The sequence below is a fragment of the Miniopterus schreibersii genome (assembly GCF_964146895.1).
Source record: "Miniopterus schreibersii genome assembly, chromosome: 22".
Taxonomy (NCBI): domain Eukaryota; kingdom Metazoa; phylum Chordata; class Mammalia; order Chiroptera; family Miniopteridae; genus Miniopterus; species Miniopterus schreibersii.
Genome location: NC_138124.1, coordinates 209,431 through 226,512, shown reverse-complemented (window position 1 = coordinate 226,512; position 17,082 = coordinate 209,431). Strand labels below are relative to the sequence as shown.

Below are 17,082 nucleotides of genomic sequence, written 5' to 3'. Positions count from 1 at the left end.
TGAACGTGTGCGTAGCTCCAGCTCTGCTGGTTGGAGCCTGTCCGCAGAGAGACTCGCCCTTTCTCAGAGGCACAGACTGAGCCTCGTGCCCCATTCAGTCCCTGCTCGGAGGCCCAGCGCACTGCTTTGGAAGGTTCGCTAAACTGAAGGAGTGTGGTTTTTTTAAAGGATCCTTCTTATCGCTGGGGCTCAGACACTCTGGGATCTAAATGAAGTGACAGGCCCTTTCCCAGGAAAAGAACACGTCTTCGGGCTCGGCCTGGGATTTCAAAGACGCTGTGAAGTGGAGCCCAGGGCTGCCAGTCTGGAGGCCCCTCCTTGGAGGGGAAAAGACACCTCAGAAAAAGTCACTACAGGGCACAGGGCTCCTCCACACACAAGGGCCACCCCGCCAGGTACCTGAGTGCACGGCCACCTTCTTGACCACGTAGCTGCTGAGCGCTGTGATCTGCCGTGGGACAGGCACGGTCCCGCTGGCCATGCCCAGCCCCAGCCGGCCGTTGGTCGCCTCTCCGCAGGCGTACACCTTCCCCTCCACTGTCACTGTGGGAACAGAGCGAGGGTGGGGCTCACATCTCAGACACGACAACAGGTGTTCAGTGCTGAGCACAATCTACAGGTTTCTAACGTCAGAGTGATCGTACCTGCAAACAAACTCTTAGAGCCACCGGCCACCTGCACGACATTCAGAGCAGACAGGGTCTCAGAGAACGAAGGGACCTTTATCTGGAATCAGAAGTTTCATCAGAGCAAAAGGAGAGAAAAGACCGTGTTACTGACCCTGTTACAACTGCAAGTAACCTGTCAGGTGACTCGAGGAACCTGTGAGCCTGCAGGACGGCACTGGCCAGAGGCCTTCCTCGTAGGATGCACGCTGACGTGCTTTAAGGGCGAGGGGATGCGCGGGCATTCACTGTGAAATAAACAGCGTGGGGGGGCGGTAAAAACATGACCATCTGCTGGTCCAGGGACACAGGGCTCGGTGTCCATTCCTTCTACCGACGAGTCTAAACATCTGCACAACTGAAGGTGAAGCCGGAAACACACATGATGGACAGATACAGACAAACCCGAGCTACAGCCTATTCCAGGTCCCGTCCTGACGTTCTCACTGACTCCCACATCTCTGAGAAACCACATGCTCACACCTCCCACTCACATGCGAGCAAGCTCATCTAAAATTCTTAAAGCCCCGAAGAAGCCCTTTCCAACCCCGAGTCAGAATCTGTCCAGCGGTCTCTCCTAGGGTGGGAGAGAGGGTTTACATCACACCCACGGGCCCCACATCTGTCCCTCACGTGCAAACTCCAACAAGGCTGCCCCCACAACTGACCGGCTCTCAGGGCTCAACGCCCCTGCAGTGGAAACCAGGGCCGCTCACATGAAAATTGCGTGTGCTGGGGGGAGGGACCACGGTAAACATGGTCCAACCTTCCCACTCAGCTCCCCACAAAGCAGGCAGTGAGGGGCCTACGGAGACAGTTTCCAGGCACTGACACTGGAGGAGTCGGTGTTGAAGCCCCTCAGCTGAGACACTGAGTAGCCCTGGCCGGTGGGCTCAGTGGTTGGAGCATTGGCCTGAGCACCAAAGGGTCTCAGGTTCGGTTCCAGTCAAGGGCATGTACCTGGGTTACAGGCTCCATCCCTGGCCCATCGGGGTGCATGTGGGAGACACCCCATCGACGTGTCTCTCACCTCCATGTTTCTCTCTCCCTCCTCCCTCCCTCTCTCTAAAAATCAAAGGAAGAAATTTCCTCGGGTGAGCACCAACCAAACCAAACCAAACCAAACAAAGGAAAGAAAGAAATAAAGAAAAAAAGCAACGACGAGAGAGGCACGAAGCACCACAGGGACCCTGGCTGGCTCCAGTCCAAGTGCACCCTTTCTGTGCCTGCCCTTTAAGCCGCGCCCTGGGCACCTGCGCGCCTCTGCGGCACTTTAACACGTTACGCTGATCGTGGTAGGCAAGGTAAACGTAACTATACCACGTAACTGTCACCTATGCGTGTATCAAATCTTTTCAAACATGTATTTTCTAGTTTATAAAATAGCAATAATGCAACTATATCTAAAGACTACTATTTTCCAAAAACAGAGGCTTTTCAGAAACTAAATCTGATGATGCCTATGAGTCGTGTCAGAATTACTTTAGAAAAGTCCCTTAGAAGCCACCATGAAAAGAGCTTGGAAAGAGGCCTGGCTGTTGCTGGGCCCCCGGGACCAAGGCGCCAGCAGAGCTCCGCTCGGTCACATGGCGACAGCGACAGGAACTGCGGGCAGGGGGTGGGTACCTTGGAGCCCTTCAGGCCGCCCAGCTGGTCCTTGTCGTTCAGGCCCCACACAAACACTTTGGTTCTGATCGTGGCCGCCGACTCCAGCCCCGCAGCCTTCTTTCTAATGAGGCTAACACAGGGGAAAGAGAAACGGAGGCCATCTGGCATTAGAAAAATGCCCAACACTACGAGAAAAGCAACCCCGAGCACGCAGTTTCCTGATTACTATAGAAACACTCACAGTTTCAACACAGTAAAACATCAAGTACATCCTGGCATGAATGTCCACAGGTTCAGAATTTTTGAGTCCCAGCTGCTGCCTTTCAATCCTAGAGTTTAACTTCACCTCCTATTTTTGGCAGAGACCTTTCTGTGATGCACGGAGTTGAACCTAACAGCTGTTTACAGACAGAGCCGCCCGGCCATCACCCCGACACTCGGCTCCTACAGAGGTAACTAGTCCGGGCAGGTAACAGAGGCAACCGATCCAGGTTTCTCTCTCACATTAATGTCTCTCTCTCTCTGCCTCCCTCTCCCCCTTGTTCCCTCTCTAAAATCAATTTTTAAAAAAATAGTCAACATGGTAAATTTTATGTATATTTTATCACAATGAAAGTTTTTCACTTACTATAAAATACACACCGTACCACACCATTTCCATATGAAAACAAAACCAGGGACGGATAAAAGAAACTCTAAGGACATACACCAAATGTGTATTAAATGTGATGTTTCAGGGAGAAAAACCAAACATTCTAGTTCCCTTTTTAAATGGTATTTTTCTAAACACAATGTGTTTCTACATTAGACTTTTCCCTAAAATCAAATTAAATGATAATCTTTGAAAACTGAAAGTGAGGACATTCCTGGGGTGCATCACGAGACACGCGGGGAACATTTCCTGCAGAGAAAACTCCGGGCTGAGCGCCAGTGCCACCCAGCCGGGCTCTCACCTCCCGCCGCCGCCTCTCTCCTCGTCTTCCTCCTCGGTCTCGGACGCTAGGAAGGGGACCGCGGCCAGGTCCTCCTCCTCCGCGCGGATCCGGCCCAGCAGGACGAGGCCGTGGATCTTGCAATCGATGCCCGAGCTCCTGCACTGTTTTATGGCAATTTCGATGTACCTGTGATACTGGACACAAGCACGGGGAGCTGCAGACGCCCGAGACCAGACACACAGACACCCAAGCGGAGGGCAGGACATTTCCAAGGGGACTGTGCGGAAGGTGAGCTCCCTCCCCACATTCTGGAGGCATCGAGCCAGGGAGCACGTCTGAGCAGGGCCTGCCTTCTGAAGAAGTCAGTTCACCAGGGCTCGGGACTCGGTGACTTTCTCACAGAAATCGGCCTGGCTGGTGTGGGTCGGTGGTCAGAGCTCTGGCGCACGCACCACAGGCTCTTGGGTTCGAGTCCCAGGCAGGGGGACAGGCCTGGGTTGCAGGTCTGATCCCCGGCCCTGGTCATCAGGGGCTCATGGGGGAGGCAACCAGTCGATGTGTCTGTCACGGCGATGAGACTCCCTCTCCCTCCCCCCCTCTCCTTCCGCTCTCTCTGGAAAGCAATGAAAAAAACACCCTCAAGTGGGAATTAAAAAATAAATACTATGAGAGCCCCACTGAGTGGCGGCAGACCTCTTGGTCTCTGAGCTGTCTTGAACCAAGATGCAGTAAGAAGACGTTAAATGCCCAGAGCCTCCATAATTTTCAAACACAATGAAAACATGTGAGTGCCCACTAACGGGACAGAACAGCACAAAGAGCCTCACGATGCCCTCACCTAACTGAACGAGCACCAACGTCTGACCAGCTCTGTCAGCCCTGAGGCCCATCAGGGTGAAAACAAAGGCCACTGCGGCATGACAGGAGTGGGCACAGAGGCCATCGCGTGCACAGATCCCGAATGACACACTGTGCCGACACACAGAGCCACCTGCCCGTGGCCACAATCGCCAGGAGCATTTAGGCTGCTTCCCACCAAAGTGAGGGTGCTGGTTACCTGTTTCCCTTTCAAGCTAGTGTGATAAGCAGTGGTGTACATGCCACATTTTAAAATAAGCAAAATTAATTAAAGTAAGAAATGGGCCCAATATCTGCACAGAAATGGTCTGAAAGGTCACCTTCCTGTCACCTGCAAGCCCTCGAGACGGAGCTGTCACAGCCACTCACCTCTGTGCAGTCGCTTAGGAGGGACACTATGGTGTCGGTGGGGTTGATATTGATGGTCTTTAGTTCAATGAGGTTATTTAGGGAATTTCCACCTAGGAAAAAAAAGATGAAGGATCAGACAAGGAGATTTATCTCCTGATAGAAGGTACTTTCTGAGCAGGTGACCTCGGCTACCTGACACCACGACCAGGGAAGGCATGTAGCTGCTGTCCGCGGGGTCGACCGTCATCTTCAGCCTATGCACAAGGACATCGGGGAAAATCTCCAGACGGATCCAATGCTTAAAATAAAAGCATTCCCAGTTAGTAAGCCTGTTACGTTTTAGCTACTAAAACCGTACTGCTGAAGCCTGACCCTACGTGAGATTCGTAAACGACACCATGCGGCATGAGAGGCAGACTCCGCCGCTAAGCTGCAGACGCAAGAGTACCCTCCTCCGCTCTTGCTTATTAGGGGAAACACAGAGATCAGGCTCCGATCCGGGTGGTCCCTTTGCACCCATCATAGGAACACGGGAGTCCAGGTGGAGAGAAAGGCCCTGCTCAAAGTCTGACCTGCGAGTTGACATGGTGTCGTCCACTCTAAGTGCAAACCCGACAACATGGCAAAGGCCAGCACATGCGTTAGGATGTAGGAGAGAAACTTCTAACAAGAGCAGCACCTGAACTGGGTATTTCACAAGGGGGTGTAAAAAACAACACCCTATTGCACCCTCTATCAATGGGTCGGATGAAATCCGTTGCCTGTATTGTTTAAAATCCCTGACAATAAAAATTGGACGGTATATTTAAAACAATTATAGCCCTGGCCGGTGTTGCCCAGTGGTTAGAGCGTTGGCCCATGAACTAATGGGTCGCAGGGTCGATTCCTGGTCTAGCGCATGTACCTGGGTTGCAGGTTCGATCCCCAGCCCGGGTCGGGGAGTGTGGGAGGCAACCAATGGATGTCTCTCTCTCCCCCCTTCCACTCTCCATGAAAAGCAGTGGAAAACATCCTCGGGTCAGGATTAACAAACAAACAAACAAAAAACCTCTGAAAATAAAAACTGGATGATATACTTAACATAATAAGCTAAAACATAAAAGGAGTCCTGACAGGGGCCCTTTTCAAGGTCACCCTGATGCTCTGGAAGGCAAAGCGGCCCAGGGCAGCACCCGTGCAGGGCCCGCGTCACACTACCTTCCCCTGCGACCCGGACGACTGCCAGCAGGGCTCGCTGCCGTCGATGAGCCGAGAGGCCTGGTTCACGGAGGATGACACGTGCAGGCTCTTCACCATGCGGGACCAGCTGTCCAGCAGCGTCCCCGGCTGGCTGCTGTGGCACCGTTTCAGCTGCTTTCCTGAGCGGCCACAAAATATGGCGGACTGTCCTACAGATGGTGATGGAACAGCGTTAGTGCTTGCGGGGCAGAACTGCACACCAAGAACGCGCTTTACGAAAACAGTTGTTTTCAAATTAAAAGGAGCTAACAAATCCTAAAACGGCTTCCAAAACACGCGGGGAGGTATCTTACAGCAGCGTATGGACGAAGCTCATGCGACGCTGCACCTGACTCGGGTGACACCTAGAGATACACCCCCAGGTGGCAGCCACGTTGAGCTGAGTGCAGTTCAGTGACATGCTTACAGAAAACACTCCATTAAAAATGCTTTTATGAAAGCAAAGCGAACACACTGGTAAAGAGTTTCTCCTCCCATTTACAGCAAATCTGACAATTCCTCCCACTGAGGACAGTAAGAGGCCGACAAAGCCGTGAAAGGTGAATAAATCTGGGATGTATGGGTTAATAGGACAGGACTAGGCCCTGAGGGTGTGAGGAAGGTGGAGATAAAGGAGGCACCCAGGTGAGCGACCCTGTGGATCCGAGGTGTTTTTCCCTGATGGTACCTGCCAGGTCCTAAGGAGAGCCCTGCCCACACGAGGATGCACTTCTGACAGATGGGTCCAGAGCCCACCGCCATAGAAAGGGGTAACCACAGGAAAACACCCTCTGGGGTTGGGATCCAACAGGGAGAGCCGAAGAGGAAGGGTGAACCATGTAGGACTGACTGACTGTTTTATAAATGACTGCTCAGCGTGGATGCATCTCCCTGAGTGAGCTGCACTGAGCTGAGCCCACACAGGTCTCTATCCAATTACAAGAAAGATCAACCCTCTTCCCAAAATCTGGAGACATACCTTAGGCCTCAAACTGACTCAAGAAATAATTTTTAAATATAATGTCAAGCCCGGCCGGGCATGGCTCAGTGGTTGAGCATCAAACCTGGGATCTAGGCGACCAGGGTTCAATTCCCAGTCAGGGCACAGGCCCAGGTTGCAGGCTCGATCCCCAGTCGGGGGTGTGCAGGGGGCAGCCGATCAATGACTCTCTCATCATTGATGTTTCTGTCTCTCTATCCCTCTTCTTTCCTCTCTCTGAAATCAATAAAGATATATTAAAAAAAAAAAAAAAAGATTCCAGCAGAGAGTCAGAAACTATCAAAAAAAACCCCAAAAAACAAGAAGACTAGAAGTATCCCAGTCACTAAATTTAGAAACTCAATGAACAGGTTTATCAGCAGGCTAGACAAAAAGAGAATTAGTCAAAAAAATTATCTAGGATGAAGAACCAAGAAGCAGAAGTTTGGAAGATGTACATGAGAAGGCGAAGGACCTGAGGGATAGAGGTGACATCTACTACAGGTGTTTTAGGTGAGATCAGTGTCCACCAACAGATCTACTCCGGGAATCGGTCTGCAATGCACACGCACCAAACCGCCACACTGGACCGACCTTCCACAATGCTGCATGGCAACTGCACGTCAGCGAAGTTGGAAAGAAAATAATGATAAATAAATGAAAAGCCCCACTGACCCTGAGTAAGATAAAATATAAAGCAGCACATCTCACACACGTGGGAAGTTCCTATAAGATAAAACCAAAAGATCATCTCAAAGCAGAGTAGGAGGAAACACAAAGACTGATCAGCATTAGTGGAGCGATGACCATACTCCCAGATACTCCAGCAGAGATGCCACAACCTGGATTATAGTGGAACAGCAGGTGCAAGTGCTCACAGACAATCTCCTGCAAAAATATTTTCAAACATGAGAGAGAAATAAAAAAATGTTCAGAAAACACAGACACAGAATCCATAACCACAGAGAAAAAAGCACGGAGGGCTACTCCCCGGTGGGAGGACAATGACGATGGATGGATAGAGGAACGTCAGAAAGGAGCAGAGGAAAATCACAATGTTATGGACGTGAAAGAACCTGGACAAATACTGACCAAATACAAGCCACACTGACATGTGCCACGGGGTTAAATGTGTATGTGTGAGACTGCAGCACACGGTCATTACATCAGAATGAGGGCAAATAAGTTAAAGGGACCTAAGGCCCTCACATTGCTTAGGCGGCGGGTGAAAAGGTAGCATCAGACTTCAGTAAGCCAAGGCAGGCGCCTGAGTCTCTCGAGGAACCGCTGACACCGACAGCGAGCACACCGCCTGCTCACGCAGGGCACCAGCGTACACTAAAAGTGCCCGTACCTTACAAGCCAGGGGGGCGTTCATCATGGAAACGTCTCGGTCCAAAGGAAAATGGAGAGTAGGGAACAGGAGCACCAATAAAAACACCGAAGAGCTGATCAGTTTAATTAAAAATATCAGGAAATGCCTTAAATGTAAATGCCTAAATGATCCAAATAACAGACAAAAATCATCATGTAGAAATTTTAAAAAGCTATTTACAATTTATAAGAAATACCTAAACTACGAAAATCCAGAAAGACTGAGGGTGAAGGGCTGGAAGATTCCCTGAGCAAACGCGAACTCCAGCACAGAACCACAGGGAGCCTTTGAGGCCACGAGCAACATTCATAAAATCCCATCATATGCAGAGTCACAGGATCATACGAGAGCTTCAGGAAATGCCAAAGATCACTCGAGGTGCGTCCTCTGAACACAGTGCAGAAACCAGTAAAAAGATGTACAAAGAATGATCCTATGTTTGAAAACTTAAAAGCCAATGAATACAAGGGAGTAATTCCAATGGAATTTTTAAATACTGTGAAATAAGTGATAAAATATTACCACACACCAGTATTTCAGGATATAGCCTACGCCCTGCTTAAAAATAAACGTGAATTTTTAAGTTCATCTTTTAGAAAAGATGAAAGTGAAGAATTAAAGAGCTAAGCAATTCCCCTCAAGACAGGAAAAAAAAAATCAACCTAAACCCAAATTCCATGGGAAATGAACGTTGCGGACGTGGGGAGACAGAAGCTCCGGCTCTGCTGCTGGGAGCGTGAGACGTGCCGGCGCCGTGGAAACATCCCGGCAGCTCCTTGGCGAGTTAGGAACTATGACTGGGACTTTCACTGCTCGTGTTGAAAAGGGACTCGGACAGGTCTGCACACCAATGTTCACACATTATTCCAACAGGAAAAAGGTAGAAACCACCCAAATGTCCATTAAAAGGTAAATGACAAAACATGGTATGCACACAACGGGGTGTTAAACGAGCGCGGAAACGGGGGTTCTGACACGTGCTACAGCGAGACGAACCCTGGAGACAGCGCGCGACGTGAAATAAGCCGGAGCACAGCTGTGGGTCCCCTTAGGAGACACCCGAGTCCAAGACAGAGAGGTGGGGACAGCAGAGGTTGCCAGGGGCTAGGGGAGGGGGAAGGCCCATTTCGGCTGAGTACAGACTTGGGAACGATGGAGTTTTGGAAATAGTGGTGATGGCTGTGCGACAGCCCGAGCTGTACACTTAAAAGCAACTCACACAGGTAGAGTCTATGTTGCGTATGTTCTGCCACCAAAAAAATATACAGTGAAAGACATACAGATAAGACTCGCTCTCCATGCGCCCGATTCCATGCCCACGGTGGAAACACGCTCTCAGGGACTTGGGATCTTTTTAATGTTCTTTATGGAAACACAGCAAACAAACGGTTACTCTACCTCCCCGGGCCCCTCACTGCTTGAAAGAAAAGCAAGTCACCAAGTGGGTAGGACGGGCTTCCCCGCTTCCCCCTGTGCCCGCCGTGTGCTTCCCCGTGTGCTCGCTGCACACACGAACTTTAAAGAGCTGAGTGACACAGTGACTGTCCCATTAGGCGCACAGCTGCTCTGCCTACCAGGCTCGTTGATTCTGCCAAACGTGTGCCGGGTATGGTGCTTTCTGGTCTTGAAGCACGTTTCACAGAAATCGAAGTCGTCGCAGTTTCTGCACTTGAACCTGGGCCCGTTGATGGGAAACATCTGGCAGCCATCGCACCTGTTTCAAACGGATGGGGTCACTCAACACACTTCCTCCCAAAGAAAACCACTCCTCCCAACAGGCCCAGCGACACAGGAGGACACTCACGTGACCCCGGGGTGCACACTGGGCACCAGCTCCATCTCGGACAGGAGCCCGGTCCAGTGAGACTGCTGAGGGAAGTCGACGATGACGTCCTTCCCGTTGGCACTGAAGGCTAGGACAGAGCAGAGACGCCTGAAACGCCTGTCACCACGAAACACGAAAGGCAAAACTGAAACTACACCTCGCCGCGAGATACCCTCTTGCAGCGGCTTGTGTTTCACTACGAGGACTTCGCTCTTGGAAGTCCTAAGGTACCAGAGATGAACCAGCCATGACGTCAGGGATTAGCTTCAAAGTGAGGAGGAGGGATGCCCTGGCCGGGGGCTCAGTGGTTAGAGCGCTGGCCTGCGCACCAAAGGGTGTCGGGCTCCATTCCCCCTCAGAAGCAGGTACCTAGGTTGCAGGTTCGACCCCTGGCCCCAGTCAGGTGCGTGCGGGAGGCAACCAATCACTGTCACTGTCTCTCTCTCTCCACCCCCCCTCCACTCTCTTTAAAAATCAATGGAAAAAAATACCCTCGGGTGAAGATTAACAAAATAACAAGGAGGGAGGGGACCGTGGGCGGGACAAGTCCGGCCAGAGTGAGGCCCTGAAGCTGGTCTTCATACACGGAGGCTGACATTTTCCACAGGGAGGTTTGTTCTCATCACACCGTGTCGCACTCTCCACGCAGCGCCTCCAGGAATAAAACCACGAGAGCGTCACGGCATCTCCGGCCCCTGGAGAGAGCACTCAGGACTCACAGCTCCCGCCTCTAAACCCAGGTCTTGTTTTCAAAATGGTTTGATTTGTAAAGCTCTTTACCAAGAAAAATGTTAGGCCAAAGTGAAATGTTCACTAAGCCACTGGTTTCTTTAACCTGGGAAGCACCCCACGGTGGCCACGTCTGAACTCAGCTGTTGCACGTGGGAGGGGACAGGGCTCAGACTAAACGGCACAGAGCAGGGGCTCCCGGGCACTGAGTTTACGGGTAAGGTTAAAGGGCACGCGTACTTCGTGACTTCACAGGCACTTGCTAAGGATGCACAGTACCTTATAAAGCCTGCCACTCGTTTGACCTAAAACCTCAGTATCGCATTAAATATAAACGGAAAAGAACCTTGTTTCCAGCTCCTAACTCCCAGCATTTGCCTACTTCCATTCTTAAATTTATCCCACATTTTTATAAAACGTTACAAAAAAGAGAATGGTCCCAACCCAAGGGAGCTGGCCAGATGCTCACATACAGGCCACGGGGCAGAAAGCTGGACAGAGCAAGTCTACAGAACAGCCCGCCAAGGCCACCCCACGACGGACGGATCGAAACAAAGACCAGCCACCCAGGCCTGTCCCATCGAGTTCAAGTGGATCCAGACCACAAGCAGATGCCACGCCCGGCTGACCAACAACGGCCGCCTCGCTGGCACACCTTCTTCCCAGTTCCCTCCTTTCCGCCTTTTAGAAAATACTAAGACTCCCACTCTTGGCATTACCTCGCTTCCTTAAGCCTTCCCCGAAATATCCAACACAAGCCTTATCAGCCCTTTGGGACGCCACTTACGGAGACACTGATTTCCAGGGTGCGCGTCCCCCCGAGAGCACTGGGTCGCTACGCCTGACCTTCGACTACAGCTGTGCTCCCGTCTAGAGGGCCCTGACAAGCTAAGGACGCAGCTTACTCGTCACAAGGCTTTCTTTGCATCTGTGCTCCTTGACCTTGAGTGGGAACACAGTGAGTTTATACTAACTGAGAAAGGTGAGCACTTGGGATTCTGTTGCCCGGAGAGCATTACCTTTCACAACACCCACGCTCTGGTGCGTCACGGAGCCCCACTTGTACTTCGGGGTGGTCACCGAGGCTTTGACGCGCACCTTGTCTCCGATCTTGATGTGAGAAGGGAAGCTCGGGGGCGGGTAGCCTGCAGGCGCCAACGTGAAGGGCGCGTGATCAGCACGCGCTCCAGGGACTGAGATGCAGGGGAGCCGAAGGGCGGGAGGGGGCCGCTCACCTACGAGCTCCACGTGGATGTACCGCACCCAGTAGGTGCCCCCCTTGTGCTGCCAGTCGCACTGCACGTTGAGGTCGTGTAGCCCGTCGCGGTCCAGCTTGATCACCTTGCCCATGTCCCCTTCACACACCTCCTCATACGTCCGACAGCATCTCACCATCATCCCCACCTAAATGAAAATCAAACTCAAAGTCCGGCCCAGTGTGAGACCAGACAGAGTGAACACTTATAAGCAGCATGACTGCCCCTAAGGAAGGGCTCCTCCGGCGCCTGGAGTGCGCGCTCCAAGCCCTCTGACGCAAGTGGGGCCTGGGCTCCTCGCTGGCGGGGGCGGGAGGTGCGCCTGATGCCCCTGGTCAGGTCACGCGACAAAGCAGGGAGCGACCAGTGACGAACGTGCTCACTCAGAAGCCCAGGCCGATCAAGGGGAATGGCAGGTGAGACGCATGAAACCCAGCCCTGGCCGGGGCGGCTAAGCCGGCCGGGCGTCGTCCTACCAACCGAGAGATGGCCGGTTCGGTTCCTGGTCAGGGCACATGCCGGGCTGCAGGCTGGATTCCCAGCAGGGGGCGTGCAGGAGGCACCCAAATGATCTCTCTCTCCCCCTCTCCCTCTAAAAATTAAAAAAAAAGTATACATATTGGGGAGAAAATGAAATACATCAAACCCAGAAGGGCGAGTAAGTGGGTCACATCGACAACACGCAGAACACAGGTCGCTGGTCACCTCTGGAAGGACCGGAAATGGATTCTCCATTCAGGAAGCTGATTAAGCAAAAAACAAAACCACCACCACCACGGGCACGAACTCCGCCTTCCCTACCGACACTGCGTGAAGGAGCCAGAGCCGGTACGAAGGTCTCACATCAAAGCACAGAGACCTCCAGCTAGTAAGCTCGGAAGCGATGACAAAGCCAGAACGTCACTGTGTGTACACGTCTCGACGGCCCAGGCGATGGCGCTCAGGGCAACAAGGCACCAACGTGAACCAGCAGAACTTCTGACAGACGAGCCGGCTACAGAGCTAACCTGCAGCCGGTCCGCGTGCTGCCTTCCAGCCGGAGACGCAGCCTGAGTCCAGACCCTGCGGCGTCACGCGGACGGCAGGACGTGCAGGGGAGGGAGAGGAGGGACAGCCACCGGTAAACGCCACGGAAAGGAAAGAGCCAGGGAGGCCGCTCTGGGCTATGACACGTTACCACCCAAATGTAAGCTGTGTGAGCTTGACGGCACCCGAGTTTTAAAAGTTACTGTAAAAAAGGTATTTCTGAGAACATCAGGAGTATCTGAGCGAGCCCCGGCTGTGAGATGTACTGGGCACTTTGCTGGGTGAGGTTAGGTGGCAGCAACGTTGTGTTAAAGACAAAGTCCCGTGTCTGTTAGGGACACATCCTGACAGGTTCCCGGGTAAAGTGAGGTGACCAGGGACTTTCTCTGGAGGACACCAGAACAAAGCAGCAGGATCCAAGGTGCAGAGAGGCCTAGCGAAGAGCTCAACCTGACTTCACACGGTGGACACACGGAGAACGCAAGACACGTGAGCAGAGATTTTCAAAAGGGTCCAAATGGCGACAGTGGGACCAGTCACCTCTTCCTGGCCGTCCCTGCCCGGCCACAGGACCCCTTGCAGTGCCGTCCGCCCTCCCCAGCCATGGACTTTTCGAGATGCCGAAGCAGGAGCACGAGAGCCTAGGCAAGGCTCAGCCCAGACCCTCACTCACCTGGATGTTCTCGCGCACGTACACGGCATAATCATCGTTACTCAGGAAGTCGGCGCGTTTCTTGTAGGTCTGGCTCTCGGTTACGACAGCCCCGGTAGACTAGGAGAGATCAGATACACTTCTTGAAAATGGCGAACCAGGTAAAGCTACTTAAAAAGTACAGGCGTGTGTGAAACCTACAACGTGAAGGAATAAAGTAGTAGCATTGACCATGTGTTCCCTATAAAAGTTTTCTAAGCAAGGAAAGGTTTACTGCTTGAGAAGGCGTCGCTGGAACAGACGGGCGAGCTGGCTCTGAATCCGCCTGAAGAGCTGACCTCCCTCATTTAAAAGAGATTAGCAGCAGCAGCAGGTCAGCAGAATGGACCAGAGGCTGGGACTGAACATTTCTGAGGCATTTCTCCAGATAATCCCATGAAGCACTTTACTCAGACCAGAGGCCGCGGCCTCACCTACAACACAATCTTTTCATAAAGTTTCTTCTGATGCTTCCAGACACCACCAGGCGCCGGACAGGGCTGCTTTAAGCCTGAAGTAACAGCTGAGGCACAGGACACCCTGCGGCACTCAGCGTCCCTGCGGAGAGGCCCCGGAGCACAGGGCGGGAAGGCGCGGGGCAGGGGGTGCGGGGGGGCAGCACAGGACAGCACTGACCACAGCGTAGGCCATGTCGTCCAAGTCCTCCACCAGCTCCTCGTCCGAACAGTCCTCAGACCCTGTGTCTGCGTCCGAGAGATCGGTGACCTGCGTGTCGGCATGGTCCAGCAGCCACCCCACCAGGGCCTCCACGCCTACGAGAAGCACACCCAGAGTAAGCCCCACTGCACCCGCCTGCCCGCAGGCCTCTGATGTCAGCATCGAAGCGCCAACCTGCGGGCAAGTGGGAGGACAGTGAGACACTCACAAGGAAAACAATACCTGGCAGGCCCGCAGCGTTCCCAGAGGCGCCTGTGAGCGACTTCAGCGCCAACTCTATGTTCCTTCTTGGGAAGCCCATCTCCATGAGCTGGACCACGATGGGCAGCGCGGGAACAGGCGACTGCTTGCGCTTCTTGGCCCTGGCGGGGCGAAGATGCTGCATGGGCACCGGCGTGGTGGCCTCACTGGAGCTGCCGTCTTCAAACACAGGGCTGGACGGGTGCGTGCACTCCACAGCCAGACACTGGCACACAGCCAGGGCGGCAGCCTGCGCAGAGGAGGGCGGGGCTGGGGGCCGGAAAAGCCAGGCGCCCTAAGCCCGTCCCCGAAAGCGGAGGCGACGGCCTTCACCACGAAGTGCGGCGTGTGTTTATACGAACAGGTGAAGCACGAGAGAGACGATGCCCACAGTTTAGGGCAGAGAAAAACTACGACGCTTCAGTGACTCCCACCCGGGCACACGCAGAGCCTAGTGTCCTAATCTCAGTGTCCTCTAAGGACAGCGTCACCGCAGCCCCGAGCTCTGGGGGAAGCAAGCTGAGCGCGTGAAAGCAGAGCGGGGGGCCCAGGGACAAAAGAGAGGTGCCCCTGTCCCCAAGACCAAGCAGCACCCACCGCCTCCGGCTCCCTCACTCTGGGCGATGGGCAGAGACAACAAGGGGCTCTCGTGGGCCAAGAAATCAACTCTCAACTACGCAAAGGGCAAAGAGCCGCTCTGAGGGTCCAGTAGGTATAGAAAACAAGGGAACTAAACACTGGGAAACGGGGTGGTGACCTGGTGAGCACGTGCATCACGCGGCTACACTCCCCCCGCACACGCAGCCGTCCCCACCCGCGGGCACCACCCCGAGGACGGACACAAGCGCATCTCGGGAAACCAGAGAGAAGGCGTGGTCACTGCAGCCGAGGGGAAGGCGCTTCACACAGCACAACAAGGACGTCGGCCGAGCTCCCATCAGAATCGGTGGAGACAGAGCCCGGGAAGAGCTCCCTCCGCATTTCCCCGTTTCCTCTCCTCTTTCCTCTTGGCGCCAGGCCCTCCCACGGCGCCCCTGCCCACACCCTCCTAAATACTCCCGTCTCTGCAGGGGACAGGACACACAGCCAGGCCAGGCCTAACGAGTGGTCACCGAACCCCACGCTCACATCCTGCCTCGGCCCTTGGCCCCACCGGTCAGCCTCCACGACGGTGGCCAGAGGCAGCTGCCTCTCCGCTCTGGTCCTGCTCCCAGCAGGGTTCTGCTCTCTGAGGGTGTCGATCAGATGCCTTCTGCTGCCAAACTCAGCATCCAAGCTTTGGTTTTGTCTCTGGCATTTTACCCAGAATTTATGTTTCACATACCAAAGGTTTTTAAAGACATCAGGTCCTCCAGGTCTCAGGCCGTGACGCTGCCATCACTCAGACCTGGTCACCGTCACCTCTTCTGCAGACATGTGCCCCCGGCCCTAGGCTGCTGGGAGCGCACCAGGCAAGGGCCCCGGCCTGGCAGGCACAGCAGGACCAAGAGGCTTTGGGCTGAGTGGACAAGCGAGCGAGAGCAGCATCGCAGGCTGAATGCTCTTTCCATAACGGCACTTCCCAGGAAAAGACGCCTCCACCAGCACCTGAGCACTTAACCCAGGCCGAATCTAGTGGGGTTTTCAAATAACCCACATGAATTCACAATAAGGCTAAACTTCAACCCCTCCATTCTCTAGTGTTATAAGTTCTACGGCAAACACGGTTAAAGCCTAAAGAGTTGTGAGAATCACTGCGACACGTCACTTAAAATCCAGACGGTATCAGGGAGTCCCCTCAAGCTTTGCCCCCTGAGCTCCTCTGCTCCTGTGGCCAGGACAGAAGAATCGAGGGCCCCTCGGTGGCTCCAGGGGATGGGTGGCCGTGCCAGACACCAAAAGGAACAGACACCAAAAAAACAAAAACAAAAACAAAACCCAGAAAAGAGGAATACATCAGTGAGAAAATACACATTGAGAAATAAAACTGTTCAGCGGCCAGTACCTCGAGCTCCTGCCTGTCGAAGATGGCCTTCACCGGGGACGGCTGGGTGGCCGCCGCCAGCAGCTGCTGCAGGAGGATCATTGGGGGCTGCGGCCCCTCTGGAGACATGTCCCCCAGGTCAGGGGACGCAGCTGCACCATCGTCTGGATTGAAAACAAAGTATGCGTGACATTAAAGGGAAGGTACTGAGCCCGTCAGCAGCAGGGCTTCTACCCTGCCACACCCCAGACAACCACACTCCGCCCAGCCCTCCCCGGCCTTGGCCACTGGTGTCCTGGACGTCCAGGAACTGTGCTAGCAGGGGTCAGAGGGCTGGCCGCAGACAGAGCTGCTGGGTCCACTCTGTCTTCTCGCCCTGACCCAGGGAGTGAGGGGCACAGACAGGGACGGCCTCGTTCCCACATACTCAGCAGTGTCTCTCGACAGAGGGTCAAAAGACCTCACAGCTTGGTTTTTCCTACTCAAAGAGCTCATTCTAGAAAACAGGAGTAACAATGAAAGTTTAAGGCAAGCCAGCTGAACGTCCACCGTCAGCACCTCGCTAGCACATACTCCTACGGCACAGCTAGACTCCTAGCAACAGGCTCTCCCATTTCTCGGATCATTACCGTTTCCAGGCAACGAGCACGTGTTTCAGCACTGCAAACGGCACCACGTGTTCCCC

General features: G+C 53.6%; 1 protein-coding gene across 4 annotated transcripts in view; it reads right to left on the bottom strand.

Moving 5' to 3' along the window:
- Nucleotides 1–17,082, bottom strand: part of HERC2 (HECT and RLD domain containing E3 ubiquitin protein ligase 2) — a 140,625-nt gene that overhangs the window by 41,433 nt on the left and 82,110 nt on the right. For all 4 annotated transcript variants that reach the window (XM_081124748.1, XM_081124750.1, XM_081124749.1 and 1 more), the window contains exons 45-59: nucleotides 16,419–16,561; nucleotides 14,417–14,684; nucleotides 14,153–14,289; nucleotides 13,499–13,597; nucleotides 11,779–11,947; nucleotides 11,563–11,688; nucleotides 9,794–9,902; nucleotides 9,564–9,703; nucleotides 5,615–5,805; nucleotides 4,610–4,715; nucleotides 4,436–4,527; nucleotides 3,227–3,402; nucleotides 2,292–2,403; nucleotides 645–726; nucleotides 400–543 (exon numbers count right to left, since the gene is read on the bottom strand). In XM_081124748.1, the coding sequence (XP_080980874.1) occupies nucleotides 400–543; nucleotides 645–726; nucleotides 2,292–2,403; nucleotides 3,227–3,402; nucleotides 4,436–4,527; nucleotides 4,610–4,715; nucleotides 5,615–5,805; nucleotides 9,564–9,703; nucleotides 9,794–9,902; nucleotides 11,563–11,688; nucleotides 11,779–11,947; nucleotides 13,499–13,597; nucleotides 14,153–14,289; nucleotides 14,417–14,684; nucleotides 16,419–16,561 (2,094 nt within the window). The remainder of the gene's footprint in view (nucleotides 1–399; nucleotides 544–644; nucleotides 727–2,291; nucleotides 2,404–3,226; nucleotides 3,403–4,435; nucleotides 4,528–4,609; nucleotides 4,716–5,614; nucleotides 5,806–9,563; nucleotides 9,704–9,793; nucleotides 9,903–11,562; nucleotides 11,689–11,778; nucleotides 11,948–13,498; nucleotides 13,598–14,152; nucleotides 14,290–14,416; nucleotides 14,685–16,418; nucleotides 16,562–17,082) is intronic.